This window comes from Mustela nigripes, chromosome 3 (assembly GCF_022355385.1).
Source record: "Mustela nigripes isolate SB6536 chromosome 3, MUSNIG.SB6536, whole genome shotgun sequence".
NCBI classification, from domain to species: domain Eukaryota; kingdom Metazoa; phylum Chordata; class Mammalia; order Carnivora; family Mustelidae; genus Mustela; species Mustela nigripes.
This window is the reverse complement of record NC_081559.1, coordinates 64,913,833-64,931,559: the sequence shown is the minus strand read 5'-3', so window position 1 is coordinate 64,931,559 and position 17,727 is coordinate 64,913,833. Positions and strand designations below refer to the sequence as shown.

General features: G+C 41.0%; 1 protein-coding gene across 1 annotated transcript in view; it reads left to right on the top strand.

Moving 5' to 3' along the window:
- Positions 1-17,727, top strand: part of LRP2 (LDL receptor related protein 2) — a 201,086-nt gene that overhangs the window by 47,216 nt on the left and 136,143 nt on the right. Inside the window, exons 4-8 of the mRNA XM_059394122.1 lie at positions 760-876; positions 13,987-14,097; positions 14,430-14,543; positions 15,951-16,067; positions 17,481-17,633. Coding sequence (XP_059250105.1) covers positions 760-876; positions 13,987-14,097; positions 14,430-14,543; positions 15,951-16,067; positions 17,481-17,633 — 612 coding nt within the window. The remainder of the gene's footprint in view (positions 1-759; positions 877-13,986; positions 14,098-14,429; positions 14,544-15,950; positions 16,068-17,480; positions 17,634-17,727) is intronic.

The window sequence follows — 17,727 nt, the reverse complement described above, 5'->3', positions numbered from 1 at the left end:
TCTAAAGAGTAGAGAGAACTCTAAAGAAAAAAATCACCCATATTTTTATCACTCAGAAATAATCACTGTTATAACCCTTTGGCATATATCCTTTTTGTTTAAACAAGCATTTCAGTGTTTTAGTGGGGAATCTTACTGATCCCCAGCTCCTACGTATATATGCAAAATTTTTTCATTCCTTTTATCATATAGATTATTGTATTCTCAACACATGTTGATAATATAATTGTCTACACTAACATGCCTAAGTGTTGATGGGATTCCATGAGCATTTTTTTAAAAAAGATTTTATTTATGTATTTTAGAAAGAGTGAGAATGAGAGTGAGAGAGAGCACATGTATGCATGGGTGAGCCCGAGTGGGCGGTGGGGGGCGGGGGGAGAAAAAGGAGAAGGAGAGAAACAAACTCCCCTCTGAGTGTGCCCTCTGAGTATGGAGTCCCTGCTTTGGGGCTCAGTTTCAGGAGTCTGAGATCATGACCTGAGCCAGAATCAAGAGTTAGATGTTCGACCAACTGAGCTACCCAGGTGCCCCAATTCTGTGAGCATTTTAATAGTATCCTGATGATACCTTTACTTTTGCATTGTGAGCTGTCTACCTTGGTGTAGCTGGGTAACCTGCTTCCTGAGCCTATGAATTTTATGCTCAATATATTCTCCTGCCTTTGCTTTCACATTTCCTCACTCATCTTTGGTAAATGTCAGTGGATTGGTCTGTCTTTGGCAGTAATTATAAAGTAATATCTTTTCCCCTTCACAGCTGGGAGAACATGCTCAAGCCATCAAATTACATGCTCCAATGGTGAATGTATCCCAAACGAATACAGGTGCGACCACGTCACAGACTGCTCAGATGGAACTGACGAGAAAGACTGCCGTGAGTCCCTTACAGTCTTTGCACTGTATTTGCTTTCCCCCTTTGTCCCTTTGGCATTTTAATCAATTTGTTAGATTTGTTGATGGACAGAAATGCCTACAATATGCCTCTTGTTATTGAAATCTCTTGGCAGATTCTTTTGTGGATTAGAGGTGATCTTCTGATAGGAGGCTATTTTTAGCAAGATATTGTAAGTGTGTCTTGCCTTAGCACATCAAATTTCTGTATTTTTTTGAAGTAAGGGACTTTTAACATTAACATAGAATCCTGAGAGGTCACCGAATACATTGAATATAAGATCCAGTTTTGTCAGTTTGGGTTTTTAAAAAAATTATGATGGTGAATTTCTGGGTAAGACGTCTCATTAATTTTTCTGCTCTTACGGACTCAGCAATTTTTCAGTTTGGAAAACAGTTACATTTTGAAAATGGCTTTCTCCATTGGCGGCTTATTACATCAGTTTGCAGCTGATCACCACAAGATAAGGCATAGAAATCCCAGTATTCTATGGTCTAATGTTGAGATTTTTATCATAACCAAAATACGAGAATGCAGTCATGGTGTACCATGAACATCTTAAAAATTTTAAGTAAGGAGTAATCTGTCCCTCTTGAGATTTATGTGGAATTGTTAGATTACAAGAATATAGAAATGATTCTACTGTGTCAGTAGACCTTGTAGTCAGTCTAATCGAGGTCCATCAGTCCTGTGGTCCATCTATGTCTTTAGCTTCAGACATACCTAGTTTTGCTTAAAAGCCCTTGCAAACATATCACTTACAAGTTTATCCAGAACTCCCTTGAGTTTTTATGCATTTTTTCCCTGAATTTCATTTGACAGGCTGCATTTCATAAGTTTACCATGAGCTGAGTGATGTTACTTTCTTTTGCTCTTAAATTTGTGCTTCAAGCTTAGGGAGTTGTCTTAATATTTGGTATTCCAGTAATCAGTGGCTAGACTTTGTGTACCTCAGAAAACTTGATCACAAACTTCTTAGTTATTATGTCTCCCACTGAGATTTTAGTTTTAATTCATCCTTACGGGACACCTCCTCTACTGTTTGGTCATTTTGATTTGATTTAGTTTTCTGGCCTGTTCCTAAATTTCTTCCTTTGGTTCAAATGGTTTATTTTGTTTCTTTTTTTTTTTTTTTTAAAGATTTTATTTATTTATTTGACAGACAGAGATCACAAGTAGGCAGAGAGGCAGGCAGAGAGAGAGAGAGAGAGGGAAGCAGGCTTCCTGTGGAGCAGGGAGCCCGATGCGGGGCTCGATCCCAGGACCCTGAGATCATGACCCGAGCCGAAGGCAGCAGCCCAAACCACTGAGCCACCCAGGCGCCCCTATTTTAAGTTTCTTGATGAGAAGACCATCTTCTGTATATTTTGTTCCATTTCTCAGTCAGGTGCTATGCCCTTGGGAGGGAGCTAACATAAACTGGTTATGAGCAAATCATTCCACTATACTGTTCAAACTGTACTCTTCATGGAAGAAATACTAGTATATGTGAAAAGGAAAGGTCTGGGTCCAAACAGGTCCAGATTCATGTTGGATCCACATCATTATCACAGAGTGCATTTTATTTTATTTTACTTTTTTAAAGATTTTATTTATTGAGACAGAGAGAGAGAGTGAGTGAGAGAGAGAGCACTAGGAGGAGTGGGGAGGGGTAGAGGCCAACTCCCCGCTGAGCAGGGAGTATGATCTGAGTTGAAGGCAGTCACTTAAGCAGCTGAGCCACCCAGGCACCCCAGCACACGGAGCAGTTTAAGAAACACCTCTTCTCCTTCATGCTTTCTTTCTTTGAGTCTATTTTCCTTTGAGAGGACACTGTGCAATTTGTCTTTGTGTCTCCATTTCCCAGCAGAATTGCTGGTACAGTTGTATAATTTCCAACTTAAATGTTCTCTCGGAGAGAGATTATGTTGCCTCTAATTAGGGTTTCTTTTCTTTTTTTAAGATTTTATTTATTTATTTGACCAAGAGAGAGAGACTGCAAGAGAGGGAACACAAACAGGGGTAGTAGGAGAGGGAGAAGCAGGCTTCCTGCTGAGTAAGGAGCCCAATGCTGGGCTCGATCCCAGGACCCTGGGATCTAAGCTGACCTAAGCTGAAGGCAGGTGCTTAACAATGGAGCCACCGAGGCGCCCCAGGTCTCTTTTCTTTTTTCCTTCCTTCCTTCCTTCCTTTTTAAGCTTTTATTTATTTGACAGAGAGAGAAATAACACACAGGTAGGCAGAAAGGCAGGCAGAGAGAGAGAGAGGGGGCAGCAGGCTCCCCATGGAGCAGAGAGTCTGACAGGCGCTCCATGCCAGGACCCTGAGATCATGACCTGAGCCGAAGGCAGAGGTTTAACCCACTGAGCCACCCAGGTGCCTCCCCCCACCTTTTCACTTTGAAAATTTAGACTTAGTACTGGCTGTTATAAAGATGGTAGTGTCTGTCTGGATGTCACAAAATAACAAGTCCATGAGTCAAGGCCTCTCAGTACTTTGTAAAGCAAACAATAGGTTCTTCATTGTGGCAAGTGAAAAAATTATTTTTGATTATTAATAGTTGGGTTGTCTGGGTGGCTCAGTGCGTTAAAGCCTCTGCCTTCGGCTTGGGTCATGATCCCAGGGTCCTGGGATCAAACCCCGCATCAGGCTCTCTGCTCAGTTGGGAGCCTGCTTCCTCTTCTCTCTCTCTGCCTGCCTTTCTGCCTACTTGTAATCTCTGTCTGTGAAATAAAATAAAAACAAAATCTTTAAAAAAAAATAGCGATGGTTCACATATTTTATAGTATTTTATAAACTGCTAAGTGTTATATGAATTTTGGTTATTATTCTTAATTAGGTTCCTCAATGAGGACAATAGGGCAGGTGTTAGTATACTCTCACAAATAAAGAAACGGAGACTGAAAAGAGCAGAATGGCTCGTTCAAGGTTGTACAATGTGTGGCAGTGCTAGGGCTAAATCCAGCTTCTGGTTCCAAGTCTGGTGATCGCTTTTCATGAAGGACTTTATTTACAAAAGGAGGAAGTTCTAGCTTGTGCAAGTTTAAGAGAGAACCAGAGGCTGTGCCACAAGCCAACAGTCTGTGTCTTTATCCCTAATTTACAAGTGGATAAAAATGAGTGCTTTATTGGAAATGCAATGGGAATGAAGGAAATACTACTTTGGGGAAAATAAAAGGCAGCTGAAACAGACTGTTTGGATTTATTCCATGTGAACACCCTGCAGCCAAGTCTAAAGTCACCAGTACAACTGCCCCACGGCTTTGCCAATAGACCTTTCGGAAAAAAGCTGGCAGTGTATGAGTATGCCAGCAGCTGGTATAGAAAGGAATGAAGAAAAGGAAGTGAGTGAGCTTTATAAAATATCTGAGCAGGAATTTTTAATCAAGTTTTTATTTGTTTTTTTTTTTTTTAAGTACAAGGAATAGGTGAAACAAGGATTTGTTATTAAGGAAAGAGAGCCAGATTTAGATGATAGTTAATTGCTCCTAGAATCCTACAAGTCATGAATCCTTCAGGACTCATAACCCTGAGATGAATCTGACACATGTAAATGGGTTTTATAATGAAGTATTCTTTCCTGTTTCTCTTCGCCTTGTTTATTTATCACTATGTGTTACTGATGCAGGAATACCAAAAAAAGTCTAACCAATCAGGAAATTAAGAAAAGAATCTTCATACTTCTTTGTGCTTTGATCTCCTGGCCACAGCCAGTTTGGGACAAGAAAGAAATGAATGGCCTGGGTCAAAGTCTTCAGAAAGTGCTAATATAGAGAGACAGATTGGCCTCATTTTGTTTTCCCTCTTTGTTCGGAACACTTGTGGAAAATGGGGAGGGGAATTGCCATGCACTGGGCACCAGTCCCTGGTTTGTACGATTTTTACATTAATACCACAAGGTGGGTGTGATGACCATCTCTTTTACAGAGATTATAAAGATTGTCAAGAATCAAGTGTGGAGGAGCCAGGCTTTTAACCTAGGTGTAAACCCTATGCTCATGCTTTTGTAATACTTTCTTTAGTAATGGGAGTTTACAGAGTATTTTTGCCTGAATTACTGTTGAAAGCTTTTTATTTTGGAAGGTTTTAAACAAAATCAAAAGGCAGGGTGAATTGTAAGATCAACTCCTTTGTACTCATCACTCAAGTTATATCAGTTACCAACTCTTAGCTAATTTTGTCTTATCTATAAAACTCTCTATTCTTCTCCCCATTATTTTGAAGCAGTTCTCACAAATCACCTTAATTTTATCTTTAAATGATTATTTATCTCCAAAACATACGGACGAAAACCTAGCATAACATGACAATCTCATGACCATACCTAAAAGTTAACAACTGTTCTTTAAAATAATTAATTTTTAAAATTTCCCCAGTGGCTTGTTATTTTTTATAGTATTTTAAATCAAAGTCCAAATAAAATTTATGCATGGGAGTTAGTTGCTGTCTTTAGACTTGAAAGTTTGCCTTCCATTTCTGTTTTTAACTCCTTGCAATGTTTTTGTTGAAAAAAAACAAGCTACTTGTCCTGAGTTTCCCACAGTCTGGGGTTTGCTCATTGCAACCCTTGATGTCCTTGAACATGTTTATCTGTCCCTTATATTTTTTGGAAATTGGTAGCTAGATCTAGAGCAAGGTTTGTCAGCCTTGTTGCCCATGGCATAGAGGCCAGATAATTCTTTACCACCGGGCGGTGTCTAACACATTGTATAATGTATAACCGTAACGCTGTCTTCTGTCCACTAGAAACCAGCAGCCCTCCCATTTATGACAATCAAAAATGTCTCCAGACAAGGCTAAATGTCCTCTGGGAGCCAAATCTCCCACCACTGCTCCAGCTGAAAGTAACATTGGTTTAGAGGCTTGAAAATGCAAGGATTTCTCCCTCTCTCTCTCTGTGTGGAGGGGCAGAAATACTTTGAATATAGGCACATACTTCCACTGGGAGGCACATAATGTCTAACTCAGCCATTGAGGATGGTTGTTAAGACTCCTTTGGTCATAGAGATACTTAGCTATTTTAAACATCCCTTCAGGTATCTAGTAGCTGTTTATTAGTTTTAAATTGGAATGTTAGAATATGATGGTTTAGTCAATCCATCATTTTTGTGAGACATGACACTTTATTCTGTTGTTTCTGTGTCCTGATACATGGGGAACATTACTGGTACACAAATGTACGATCAGCCTATGAGGGTGACTTTCATTTTTCTATTGCTCAGAAATTAGGTTGTCTATAGGAAGGGGTCTAAATATATTAGCCACCTAGAAACCACTTAAATATAGGAATGGTGTTGGAAAAACTCCAAAGAAGGACTTAATTCTTTTCCCCCAATACTTGAAAGGATCAGGAAGCTTAACCCTATCGTTCATAGTCCTGCCTGTCAGATCAGACCCCTAGGTTATGGTGCCTACCCTTTCAAGCTTCTAAGATCAAGGCCTTGAGCTCCAGCATAGAGCACCTTGTGTCTGTCGCAGGCATTCCTTGAACAGAACAAAGAGGAGTGTGTAAGAGCTCTCTCAGAGAGGTAGGGGGATGGGAAGGAAGAGAATGGGTGAGACTGCCAGGAGGGCAAGCATAGTGAGAGCCCTCTGAAAAGATTATCCTTGAGATAAATTTTGGGTCGTACGAAAGCTGCTTTTATTACGTGTGATCTTTTTGTCTGCTCTGTTCCTAAATGCATAGGATATTTTCAGTTATTCTCGTGTTTGAGAACTATTTCTGAATGTGTAGATGTGAATGGGTGTGTGTGTACATATATATTATAAAAAGCTGTGAAACAGGTAAAAGTTCATTTTCCCCAAGTTATTTTATACTTCAGTCCAGCCATCTCTAAAATGGTCCCTACTATGAAATAGCTTGTCAATTAATTTTTTCTCCCAAAGAACAGGAGATTCAAAACTGCAGTCCATTTTACTTCTAATGGGATTAGCATCAAGGAAAAACCACTCATGCGGAGTCCAAGATAAACATCAGAACAATGCAGCAATTATGGGTCATTCAGTTAATATATTGCAGTGACTTTCGGTTGCTCAAAAATTGTACAGTTTCTTCCAGTTAAGCGAAGAGATTATTTTGCTTTTATCAAGTACCACATTAGAGTGATTTTGGTGTGAGTAAAACTATAGCTAATTATCACTGGTTTGCAGTCCTTCTCTTTTGATACTTTGGAAGGCCAGAGAAAGGGTAAATAAAATCCCTGTTAACAATGAAGGCTTTCTGGCTGGTAATCAGCAGTATTTGGTCTGCCTGCAACTAGGGCTGCTTTGTCTGTGAAGTTTTATTTCTATTGACTTTCTGTTCTTTAGAATTCACACATTTGCCTTTATATATCTAATTGCTGAAAACTCCAGCCGGGGAAACAGAGGAATAAAGAGTCATTCTGTGGACCAGGATGGCTTGTGAAGAATGTGCTTTTCCTCAAACTCAGTTACACATTTATGCTGCCCAGGAAGCCTTGCTCCCCCTTGTCCTCTCTGTACCGCAGGTGAGAAAGCAGAAGCAGGGAGACTGACCCTGTCTTATCTATCATATCATGTCCCACATGTACCTTTCTAGTGTTCTTACAGTTCAGGTAGAAGTCAGAGCCCAGAAACCTTCAGGAAACAGAAGTTTCCTGTTTAGATCCCCATCATACAAGCACATTGTTTATTCAGAGACCCTAAGGCCCCTCTCAGCTGTTGCCCAACTTCTTGGCCCCCTTGTATAACCAAGTTCCATAGAGTTGTCTTTAATATCCCTGTCTCCCGTTTCCTCTCCTTTTTCTTTCTTAGACTCACTGAAAACAGCCCTTGGCCACCAGTCTCCTGAACGCATTCCTGGCAATGCACCTTTGCCACCAGTGACCTTCGCTTCACTAACCCTAGGGGCTCCTGTTAAACCCTCACCTTATCAGAGAGGGACTCCCTTGTCATGCTTATCATTCTGCCCTGCTGTATTTTCGTAACATTTTTCTCTATGGGACATTTATTTTAATGTCTGTCCTTCCACTCTCCCAGAGAAAATGTTGGTTCCATGAGAGCAGGGATTTGATGCAGTTCGTCACTTCTCTGGGACCTCGTAATCCTGTAGGCGTGCACTAATTATTTGTTGAATAGAACATTTTTTAAAAAGCTGTGGGAATTTCTGCTTCACTCATACTTACCTCTTCAGCCAGTTCTTAGCAAAGTGTCAAGGAAGGTGGACTTCAATAAATATATGTTGGGTAGAATGAAATCCTATTGAAAAGGAAGGTAGTGCTCTGTAGGATAACTGGTTTTTAGCACAATGGCTTTCACCCAGCAATGATTTGCCAGTGAGTCCTAATCTATCTGGAACCCGGTTCCTGGTAGGAGAACTGAGCCACACCATTTCTTTTTCTTTCTTTCTTTTTCTTTTCTTTTTTTTTTTTTAAATTAACATACAATGTATTATTTGCCCCAGGCATACAGGTCTGTGAATCGTCAGGCTTACACATTTCACAGCACTCACATAGCACATACCCTCCCCAAAGTCCATAACCCAGCCACCCTATCCCTACCTCCCCACCTCCCAGCAACTCTTAGTTTGTTTTGTGAGATTAAGAGTCTCTTATGGTTTGTCTTCCTCCCAATCCCATCTTGTTCCATTTTTTTCCTTTCCTACCCCCCCAAACCCCCAACCCCCTGCTCTGCCTCTCAGCTTCCTCATATCAGGGAGATCACATAATAATTTTCTTTCTCTGATTGACTTATTTTGCTTAGCGTAATACCATCTAGTTCCATCCTTGTCCTTGCAAATAGCAAGATTTTTGTTGTTTTTGATGGCTGCATAGTATTCCATTGTATATATATACCACATCTTCTTTATCCATTCATCTGTTGATGGACATCTAGGTTCTTTACATAGTTTGGCTATTGTGGACATTGCTGCTATAAACATTTGGGTGCACATGTCCCTTTGGATCACTACGTTTGTATCTTTAGAATAAATACTCAGGAGTACAATTGCTAGGTCGTAGGGTAGCTCTATTTTCAACTTTTTGAGGAACCTCCATACTTTTCTCCAGAGTGGCTGCACCAGTTTGCATTCCCACCAACGGTGTAGGAAGGGTCCCCTTTCTCCACATCTTCTCCAACGTCCATTATTTCCTGACTTGTTTATTTTAGTCATTCTGACTGGTATGAGGTGATAGCTCACTGTGGTTTGGATTTGTATTTCCCTGATTGAGCCACACCATTTCTGGTTATGGTTTCAAAGTGGCCACCCTCATAAGTCCGTGGGGCAGGTAGTCTTCCTCATGTTCAAATTTGCTTGTTCGTTCTGCCTAGATGAGTCATGCAAGTAACATAGGGAAGAGATAGGTGTTGTGTACCCCGAATGAAAACCCACAGTCTCATAGTTCCTTTCTAGAACCAGTACCACTAAGTCTGGTGCACATTATAAACATTCGCTCACCCATGAGAAGACACCATACTTCTTTGCCCTATTCCTTGGAGGGTATGGTACACAATTTTCCATCCATCTTGTTGTTCAGTCGCTCTTATATTAGGGCTAAAGTACGATTTTTATTATTTTTTTAAGAATTTAGAACTATAGGGGCGCCTGGGTGGCTCAGTGAGTTAAAGCCTCTGCCTTTGGCCCAGGTCATGATCTAGAGTCCCGCATCGGGCTCTCTGCTCAGCAGGGAGCCTGCTTCCTCCTCTCTCTCTGCCTGCCTCTCTGCCTGCTTGTGATCTCTGTTTGTCAAATAAGTAAATTAAAAAAAAAAAAAAAGAAGTTAGAACTACATAAGTCTTTGCAGATTTGGGTGGTAGTTCTGTGCATGGGAAGGAGGAGGTAGTGTAGTTCAAAATCTTTGCAGAATGTGCCTCTGAGGCACATTTCTAATTTCGGTGTAAATCAGGTCCCTGTGGATAGAGAGGAGATAGGGATTTGGGACTTAAGACCTAGCAGTTCAAAGAAAGCAGGGTAAGGAAAACTAGATAACTTAATGCGTTTCCTTTTTTTGGCTTGGGTTCCTCAAAGTGGCGTAATCTATCCTTGCTGTTAGTCCAATTATTGTAGCCCTTGGGATGACTGTTTTGCTTTTTGTTCCTAAGGTGTTGAATGGCTATTTCCATTTTATAAATCTTACTATGTCTATGCCTTTAACTGAAAGCCATTCAAAATTATTTTTGGGAAGAGACTTTTCTCTTGAAAGATGCTTTACTCTTGTTCTCTTGTATATTACTATAGTTCCTTGGTGCTAGTCTGTGATGGCACTCACTTCAGGGACTTGAATTTGACTGGGAGGGACTAGAGTGGATCCCCTGCTATTTTGTGGTCTGTTTTTTGGTACTGACTCTCTTGTTTGTTCTGGTCCTCCCAGAAAGCTCTGTTTCCCAGCAGAGAGGTTCATGGAATTCCTAGACCATACCAGGCTAAAGTCCTTTGTAGACTATAGCATAAATCCAAGTTGGTCTCACCTCTCCAGACCCCGAAAGAGGAATGGGAAACTAAATGGAAAAAGGGAAAACTTTGTTTTTTTCTCTTGCTTTATTTCTCTTTCTTTTTAAGCTACATTTTTTTTAAGAGTTTCTATTTCCTTACATTCAATTTCCTTTTGTTTCTGTAACTTTTTTTTTTTTTTACATGCATTGTGTAACCAGATTGCCTGAATTTGAATTCTGACTCTCCAATTTACTGGATGCCAGAACTTTTTAAAATTACTTAACCTCAGAAAGACACGTATATGAAATCTATAAAATGAGAGTAATAGTACCGACCTCAGAGGGCCGTTATAAGGATGAAAGGGGTTCATATACACTGAGTACTTAGAAAATTTCTGGCACATAGTTTTCAATATATATTATTGATGACTGTTATTGTCATTGCTTATTTTTGTGGCTAGTACCTGCAGGTAAGTGCTGGTTGCCACACTGGCAGACTTTTTTTGGCAAATCATTCTTTCACAGGATTAGCGCTCCTTAGACCCAGAGTAACTTAAAAGGATGAGGCTAGGACCTTGTAAAGTCTCGGGTATCTCAAGCAGGACTTTTATCAGTAATTTCTGGTTTTCCTTTAAATCTTGGCTTAAGTTTCATAATCTACCTTCTAGATGCCTTCCCTTTCTTTGTAATCACTTTGTCGTCTTTTCTATATGCTTTTTGGCCGGTTTGCTGAGTTCTGAGCATAGAATGTATTTAAAGACTTCTTGTCAAGATAATAGAGAAGTAGTGTTAATATTTATATCTTGCTTTGCTGTGAATGATTTCCATTCTGGAAGGTCCACGAGGTCTTCAAGTCACTATGTTCTCCTCGGTTATCTAAACAGAATTATGGCATGGAACTTTCTTGCTCCAAATAAAGTCATTAGTAGAGAAAAAAATCTTTAAAATCTTCAAGCATTTGTCTTGTATGTATATTTATGGGAATTTCCCAACTTGGGGGAACAAATATGTACATTTGGAATGTGGAGAAAGTAAGGAAAGGAGAGGGAAGAGATGGTATGAGCAAGTGTGTTCTTGCATTTAGATGAAAGTTTAGAGTTCTGGGGCTAATTAATAGTTACCTGTCAATCTTTCCATTGAGACAGAACTTAGAAGAGCAAGTTTCTGTGTGTGTGTGTGTGTGTGTGTGTGTGTGTGTGTGTGTGTATTATCTCTTCTGTTACGCTTCTCTTTACTTAAACTCTTTCAGGACATTTCACCTACCTAATGGATTTGCTGCATGGGAAAAGGTTTACAAGGTTAGACTCTGACCTCCTCAGCAAATAAACCAAAAAAGATTTTAGTTATCTCCCAATCCCAAGGTATTATGACTTCTTATTTCCTGGGGTAGATGAAAACTCATTAACCATTTTGTAATAGAAATCTTTGAGGGAAATAGAATCTGTTCATTTCTTATTTTGCTTAGTGTGAATGATGTGGAACCATTTCCTCTGTGAACCCTTTGGAGAGTTCCAAATATTTTCAGTATTTAGTCAAGTCAGGTAACTCCATGCAGTGTTTCCTATGGGCATATACCTGAGTTAACTACACGTAGAAGAGACCAGAAAGCTTGTAGGAGTTGAGACAGGTCCTTCTTTGGCTGATTGAGAAGAGATTCATTATCAGCGTGGACAGAGACAAGAAAGCTATTTGCTCCTCATTCCGGGTGTCTAACTGCTGACCTCTGACCATAACAATACTCTCCCTGATGACACCAAGCTGGCCTTGTCGTTTGTTGGGGGGAATGAGGCGTGTCAGTAAACTTTTATCCTGTCAGTGGATACTGCTGTGGTTCTTCCCTTCTCAGTTTTATGGCACTGGCTTTCAAAAAGCAGAATGGGGAGAACAAGTGATCCACTTTGTGTATTTGTCCCAGATCCTTTGTATCTACCGTAATAACCTCAAATGAGGTAGTCAGCATCCACGCTCAAATAAATTTTCCTCTATACACAGATACCTTACCTACTGCAAAGATGGTTTTTTCTAAGATCTCTCTCCTGCTTGCTTCTGCTCTTTAAAGGCTAGACAGCATACTGACTCTAGGAGCTATCTGGCTCATGGGGGAGGGTGACTGCTGGCCAGACTCCACTGGTCTCTTGCATCTCTTGAAGTGAGAATTCATAAACAGAGTTGTGTGACCCTTTGAAGGCACATTTGTAATGCATACCATCTCAGTGATGAAAAGACAGCAATAACCCTCAGCACTAGCTGGTTCTTGGACTTTTAAAAAATAAAATTCAGAAAAAATTTAAAATCTTCATCAGCTATTTTTAAATGCATTCCATTTTAATATATGATTGACTAAATATAACTGGCAGTTTAGGTATTTAAAGACATAGTCCAGTTGAACTTCTGGAGATGAGAATAATTGGGCTGCTTCTTTAAGTATACAAAAAAATGGAAAAGTATCATTTGAGAGTCCATCTTTTAGTAAAGTGTGAGTTAACACAGTACAAGTTTAACATATTTTCAGCACAGAATTTTTTATGCACTGCTCCTACTTGAATGCATATTTGAGACTTTCCAAGAAATTACCCTCTGTGTCTGTGAAACCTCAAAGTAGGTTCTTCAGTGCAAAATTGAGCCTTGAAAGTGAGACTGTACTGTCTAGTTTTTGAGACCTTTTCCTTTTCCTCAGGTAAAGAGGAATTTGAAGATTTATGAGAATCGTTATGAGAACAATCTTGAATGACAAGAAAAATCGGGCCAAGAAAGTATCAATTTGTGAGGAGGAGGATGTTAAACACCATAAAAGGCAGAACTTAAAATATTTTGAAAGCTTTTTAACTAAAAAGTTCATCTGTGATAAGTCAGTAACAGTATCTAACATTTCAAGAGTACCTTGAGTAATGGCATCCATTCCCCACACTAAGGCTTGGGGACTCTAAAGTGGGTAGGACAGGATCCTAGATCTTTAGAGGATGTCATGTGTGGTGGGGGAAACATAAACAACCAACAGAATGAAGCCTTTATTTGGGATCATGAGAGATTCCCACTTCAAGTCTGGGGACCCATGAGGGCGGGACTTGAAAGGACATCCTGATTTTTCCACTGCCACTTAGAAAACCCGAGTTAAGCATCTGTTTGGTAGCATATATGTATAATGTGCTAACAGTTATTGGTGCTTTTGAGAATGCTTTAAGAGAAATGGTCTTTTGAGGTCCTTCTACCCTGTGAAGTGAATTACCCAAATGTATGGATAAAGAAGTGGTCACCGAGAGGATAAGCAGCTTGAGTAAGAATAAACAGGAACTAAGTGCTGCCCCAGGTCCCAGCCTTCCTGACCTACAAGCCTGTTTACTTTCTACAGCCCTCTAGCAAAAGAAACAGCCCTTCATTTCTCAAAGCACGTGTGGTGGCACACTGGCTTCCTGCGATGTTATCTGCATTATGTAAAAGAAGGTTCCCTTTGGAAATAAGTTAAATTCCTTCTCATTCCTCAGCTCTGAGCTCATAGGTCACTTCTTCAAGGAGACTTCCCTGGGCTCCAGTCTCCCTCCACTATGCATTCTCCTAGAACTCCCTGCTTCCCGCATTAGCATACCACCCCCTTTGTAATTTTGCAAAAGGGTCATGTTCAATATATGCTCTGCATTCAGTGTCTCGCATGTAGCAATCACTTAAGAAGTGTGTGCAGAAGAAATGTCTTTATTTAAGATTTGTGTGCTGTTTCCATTCTTTTAGACTACCAGACGTGTGAACAGCTCACTTGTGCCAATGGAGCCTGCTATAACAGCAGTCAGAAATGTGATGGGAAAGTTGACTGCAGAGACTTCTCTGATGAAAACAATTGCAGTAAGTAATGTGTACAGATCGTGCGGTGGTGTGCTGGGGCTTACTCATGCTGGCAGGTTCCACAGCCTCTTGCCGAATTTGCGTTCAGTGAATTCATGTTGGTAGCTTGAAGTCAGCCACGGTGGGAGTATTTGCACCATGGAAATTGGCAAACACTCCCAAGTCAGGGCCTTTTTGTTCCTGGAGGATTGGTGGTTAAACATTTACCAGCATGCTGCTGCATAATAAAAATCGCTTTTCAAGCTTGAGATAGAAATCTTCCCGGGAAATGAAATGACTGCAGTGGAACTGAACTTCTCTTTCTGCTCTCCCTTGCTACCCTTGTGACACAGCTAAGGTATGTGCATACCACGAGTTCCAGTGCGACAGTGGGGTGTGCCTTCCTCACTCCTACGTCTGCGACCATTATCTGGACTGCGAAGATGGCAGCGATGAGCATTCTTGTAGTACGGTGATTTCCTTACGCTGGGTTCGGTTGCTAGGATTCCTCCTGTTGTTACTTTCTGACGACTGTACTACTCTTTTTGAACAAAAGGGTCACTATGTCTGATGGCAGATGGAGCCAGAAGATCATTTAGGGCCCATGGCATGAGCTTCAGTAGAGAAGCGAGACCTGGACTCCTTTACTGTCCAAGAGTGTGGAAAGTTGAAGGATTGCTGATGGATAGTGTGCTTTTTTTTTTTTCCTTAGACCACAATGGGACAGGGTGAATTGTGTCACTCGGCTCTCAAATTACCCATACTTCAGGAATGGGTCTGATAACCTTGATAGGAGAGTGAGAGAAGGACTTGGAAGGGAGGGGACGTTCCCTAAGATATGTGGTCCCAGCTCTCCCTTTTACTTTGAAATTTCTTTTCTTTTTTTTTTTTTTTTTTTTTTAAGATTTTATTTATTTATCAGAGAGAGAGAGCGAGCGAGCACAGGCAGACAGAATGGCAGGCAGAGGCAGAGGGAGAAGCAGGCTCCCTGACGAGCAAGGAGCCCGATGTGGGACTTGATCCCAGGACGCCGGGATCATGACCTGAGCCGAAGGCAGCTGCTTAACCAACTGAGCCACCCAGGCGTCCCTACTTTGAAATTTCTTACCACACTGAAATGGGAGGGATAGGCAAGTCAGTGTGGGTACAGATGGCTTTTGTTGCCTCTGTTTTTTAACTCTGACCCAACTTTTTTTCCCCGCAAGTCGTTGCCTGCAATGCAGCCCACCTCTCACTGTTGCCAGCTCTGGACTCATTTTGCTGGAATCCGTAGTTTGAAGTCTCTTTGAGAGAGTTTTACTAATTTCACAAAATTAGTTGGCACCTTTTTGTGGTCATTTATTTACTAGTATATTATGATTTGTCACCACACCCGTTTTGATTGGTTGGCACCTCTGCCTTGTTAAATATTTTCAACATCACTCTGAACTTTTTATGAGCCATGCCTGATTTCCCTTCTGGCCCCTGGGCTTTTTTCAGTGAGAGTATTAGAGAGAATGTGACAACATGGAACGGGTGACTCAGAAGCGTTTGGTTGTGGATAGCAGTTCACTGCTTGTGATAAAGTAAGGGCGCGCTGGGCATCGCCATACCTGAGGCACGTTTATCAGTCTGCGTTCTTGTGTCAGCCTACAGCAGACCACCTTGTTTGTGATCTTGAGAAGAGCGTAGACAGGCACCTGAGTTTATTTCCTCGACCCACAGGTGCTGTTCTATTTTCTTCCTTTTCTCCCCTTCTTTGTCCTTCTCCTCCCCCTTTTCTTTCCCACGTCTTTCTGTCAAGATACTTGACAGAAGTTTAGGCCGTGAGGTGAACTCTTTGATTTTTCCCAAGCAGTTTTTGTCTTTGGAGTGCAGCTGTTGTTTCTTTCCAGGCTATGAGACCTGCAGAGGCAACCAGTTCACTTGCCACAGCGGCTACTGCATTAGTCAAAATGCGGTTTGTGACGGAGAGAACGACTGTAAGGATAACAGCGATGAAAACGGATGCGGTAAGGAGGAGAGATTCTGACTGAAAAGCATTTTCTTTTTCTCTCTCTGCCTCTTTTTTAAAAGTATTACTTATTTGTCAGAGAGAGACAGAGAGACAGAGAGAGAGAGGGAGAAAGCGCAAGCAGGGGGAGTGGCAGGAGGAGGGAGAAGCAGGCTCCCCTCTGAGCAAGAAGCCCAGTGTGGGACTTGATCCCAGGACTCTGGGATCATGACCTGAGCAGAAGGTAGACATTTAACCGACTGAGCTACCCAGGCATCCCTGAAAAGCATTTTCTTAAAGTGTTTTCCAGAACTTGTATTCCTACTTCCCTTGTTAATTTCTATCTGTGTGGATTATCTATGTTAGAAATTATCTATGGATTGGCTGTAGGTTAATTAACTTGGTGGGGAAGAAGGAGGTGACTTCACCAGCTTTTCTTAAAAAGACAGTGAACTCAATTACAGTATGAAATATAATCTCTTCCTCTTACCAATGAAGTAGAGTAGGTGGGGCAGTCTGTCTGCCTTCTACAACACATGTTGACTTATTTTACTCAGAACATGTGAGGAAGAAGTAGGGACTGGTAGTTGCTGGAAAGGCAGCTACTCAGGGAATTGTTTCAAGATTCTCTGAGAAGGAAATTCCAGTAGTATCACCTCCTTCACCAGTAGTGCCTTGAACAGTTCAGAAGTTCCTAATACTCACACCCTAAAGCAAGTATAGTAATGGGAGTGATGCTTGGGGAAAATCCATTGGTATTGGTTGTCCAAGAAGTAGTCTCCCTACAGTTAGTCACAGGTTTTCTTAAATTATTGACATTTCACTAAAGGAAAAAAAAAATTAAACAGCCCCACCCCCACCCCAACCCACTACTGCACATCCTGGTCCAAAAAGATGAAAACAGATGAAAAACTCAGGAATCTTGGCATCACCTCGATAAAGTCTAGTTCTGTAATTCATGATTTAAATAACTGAATTTTCTTCTAGGGTTTATTAATCTAGTTTGATAATTCAGGTCCATGTCTCTTCTTACTCCTGTAACCTGGCTGAGAACTCCCCACCTTAGAAAGAATGGAACTTAATATCATTCATCACTTCTTTTTTAAAAACATATTTTGTTTATTTATTTGATAGACAGCGAGAGAGGGAACACAAGCAGGGGGAGTGGGAGAGGGAGAAGCAGGCCTCCCAGAGAGCAGGGAGCCCGATGTGGGGCTCGATCCCAGAAGCCTGGGATCAGGGTCTGAGTTGCAGGCAGGTGCTTAATGACTGAGCCACCCTGGTGCTCCCCATTTGTCACTCTTTAGAATCCCAGTAAAAGATCAGTGTTAGAGTTAGCACGTACCAGTTAGGTCATTTGTAGACCCATGGATCAGAAAGAGCTGGCTCCACCCGTGATACGGCCTGTGATTCTTTTATTTCTCCCCTGCAGAAAGCAGTAGTCACCATATTCGTGAATGCTACCCAGGTGAATGGGCTTGTCCAGAGTCTGGAAAATGCATCCCAATCACAAATGTTTGTGATGGGACTTCAGATTGTCCAGGAGGAGAAGATGAAAACAATAGCACGAAAGGGCAACACTGTGGTGAGTATGGAAATTTATCTGGGTGGCTTTCAGATCAAGATCTTTCTTTCTTTCTTTCTTTCTTTCTTTCTTTCTTTCTTTCTTTCTTTCTTTC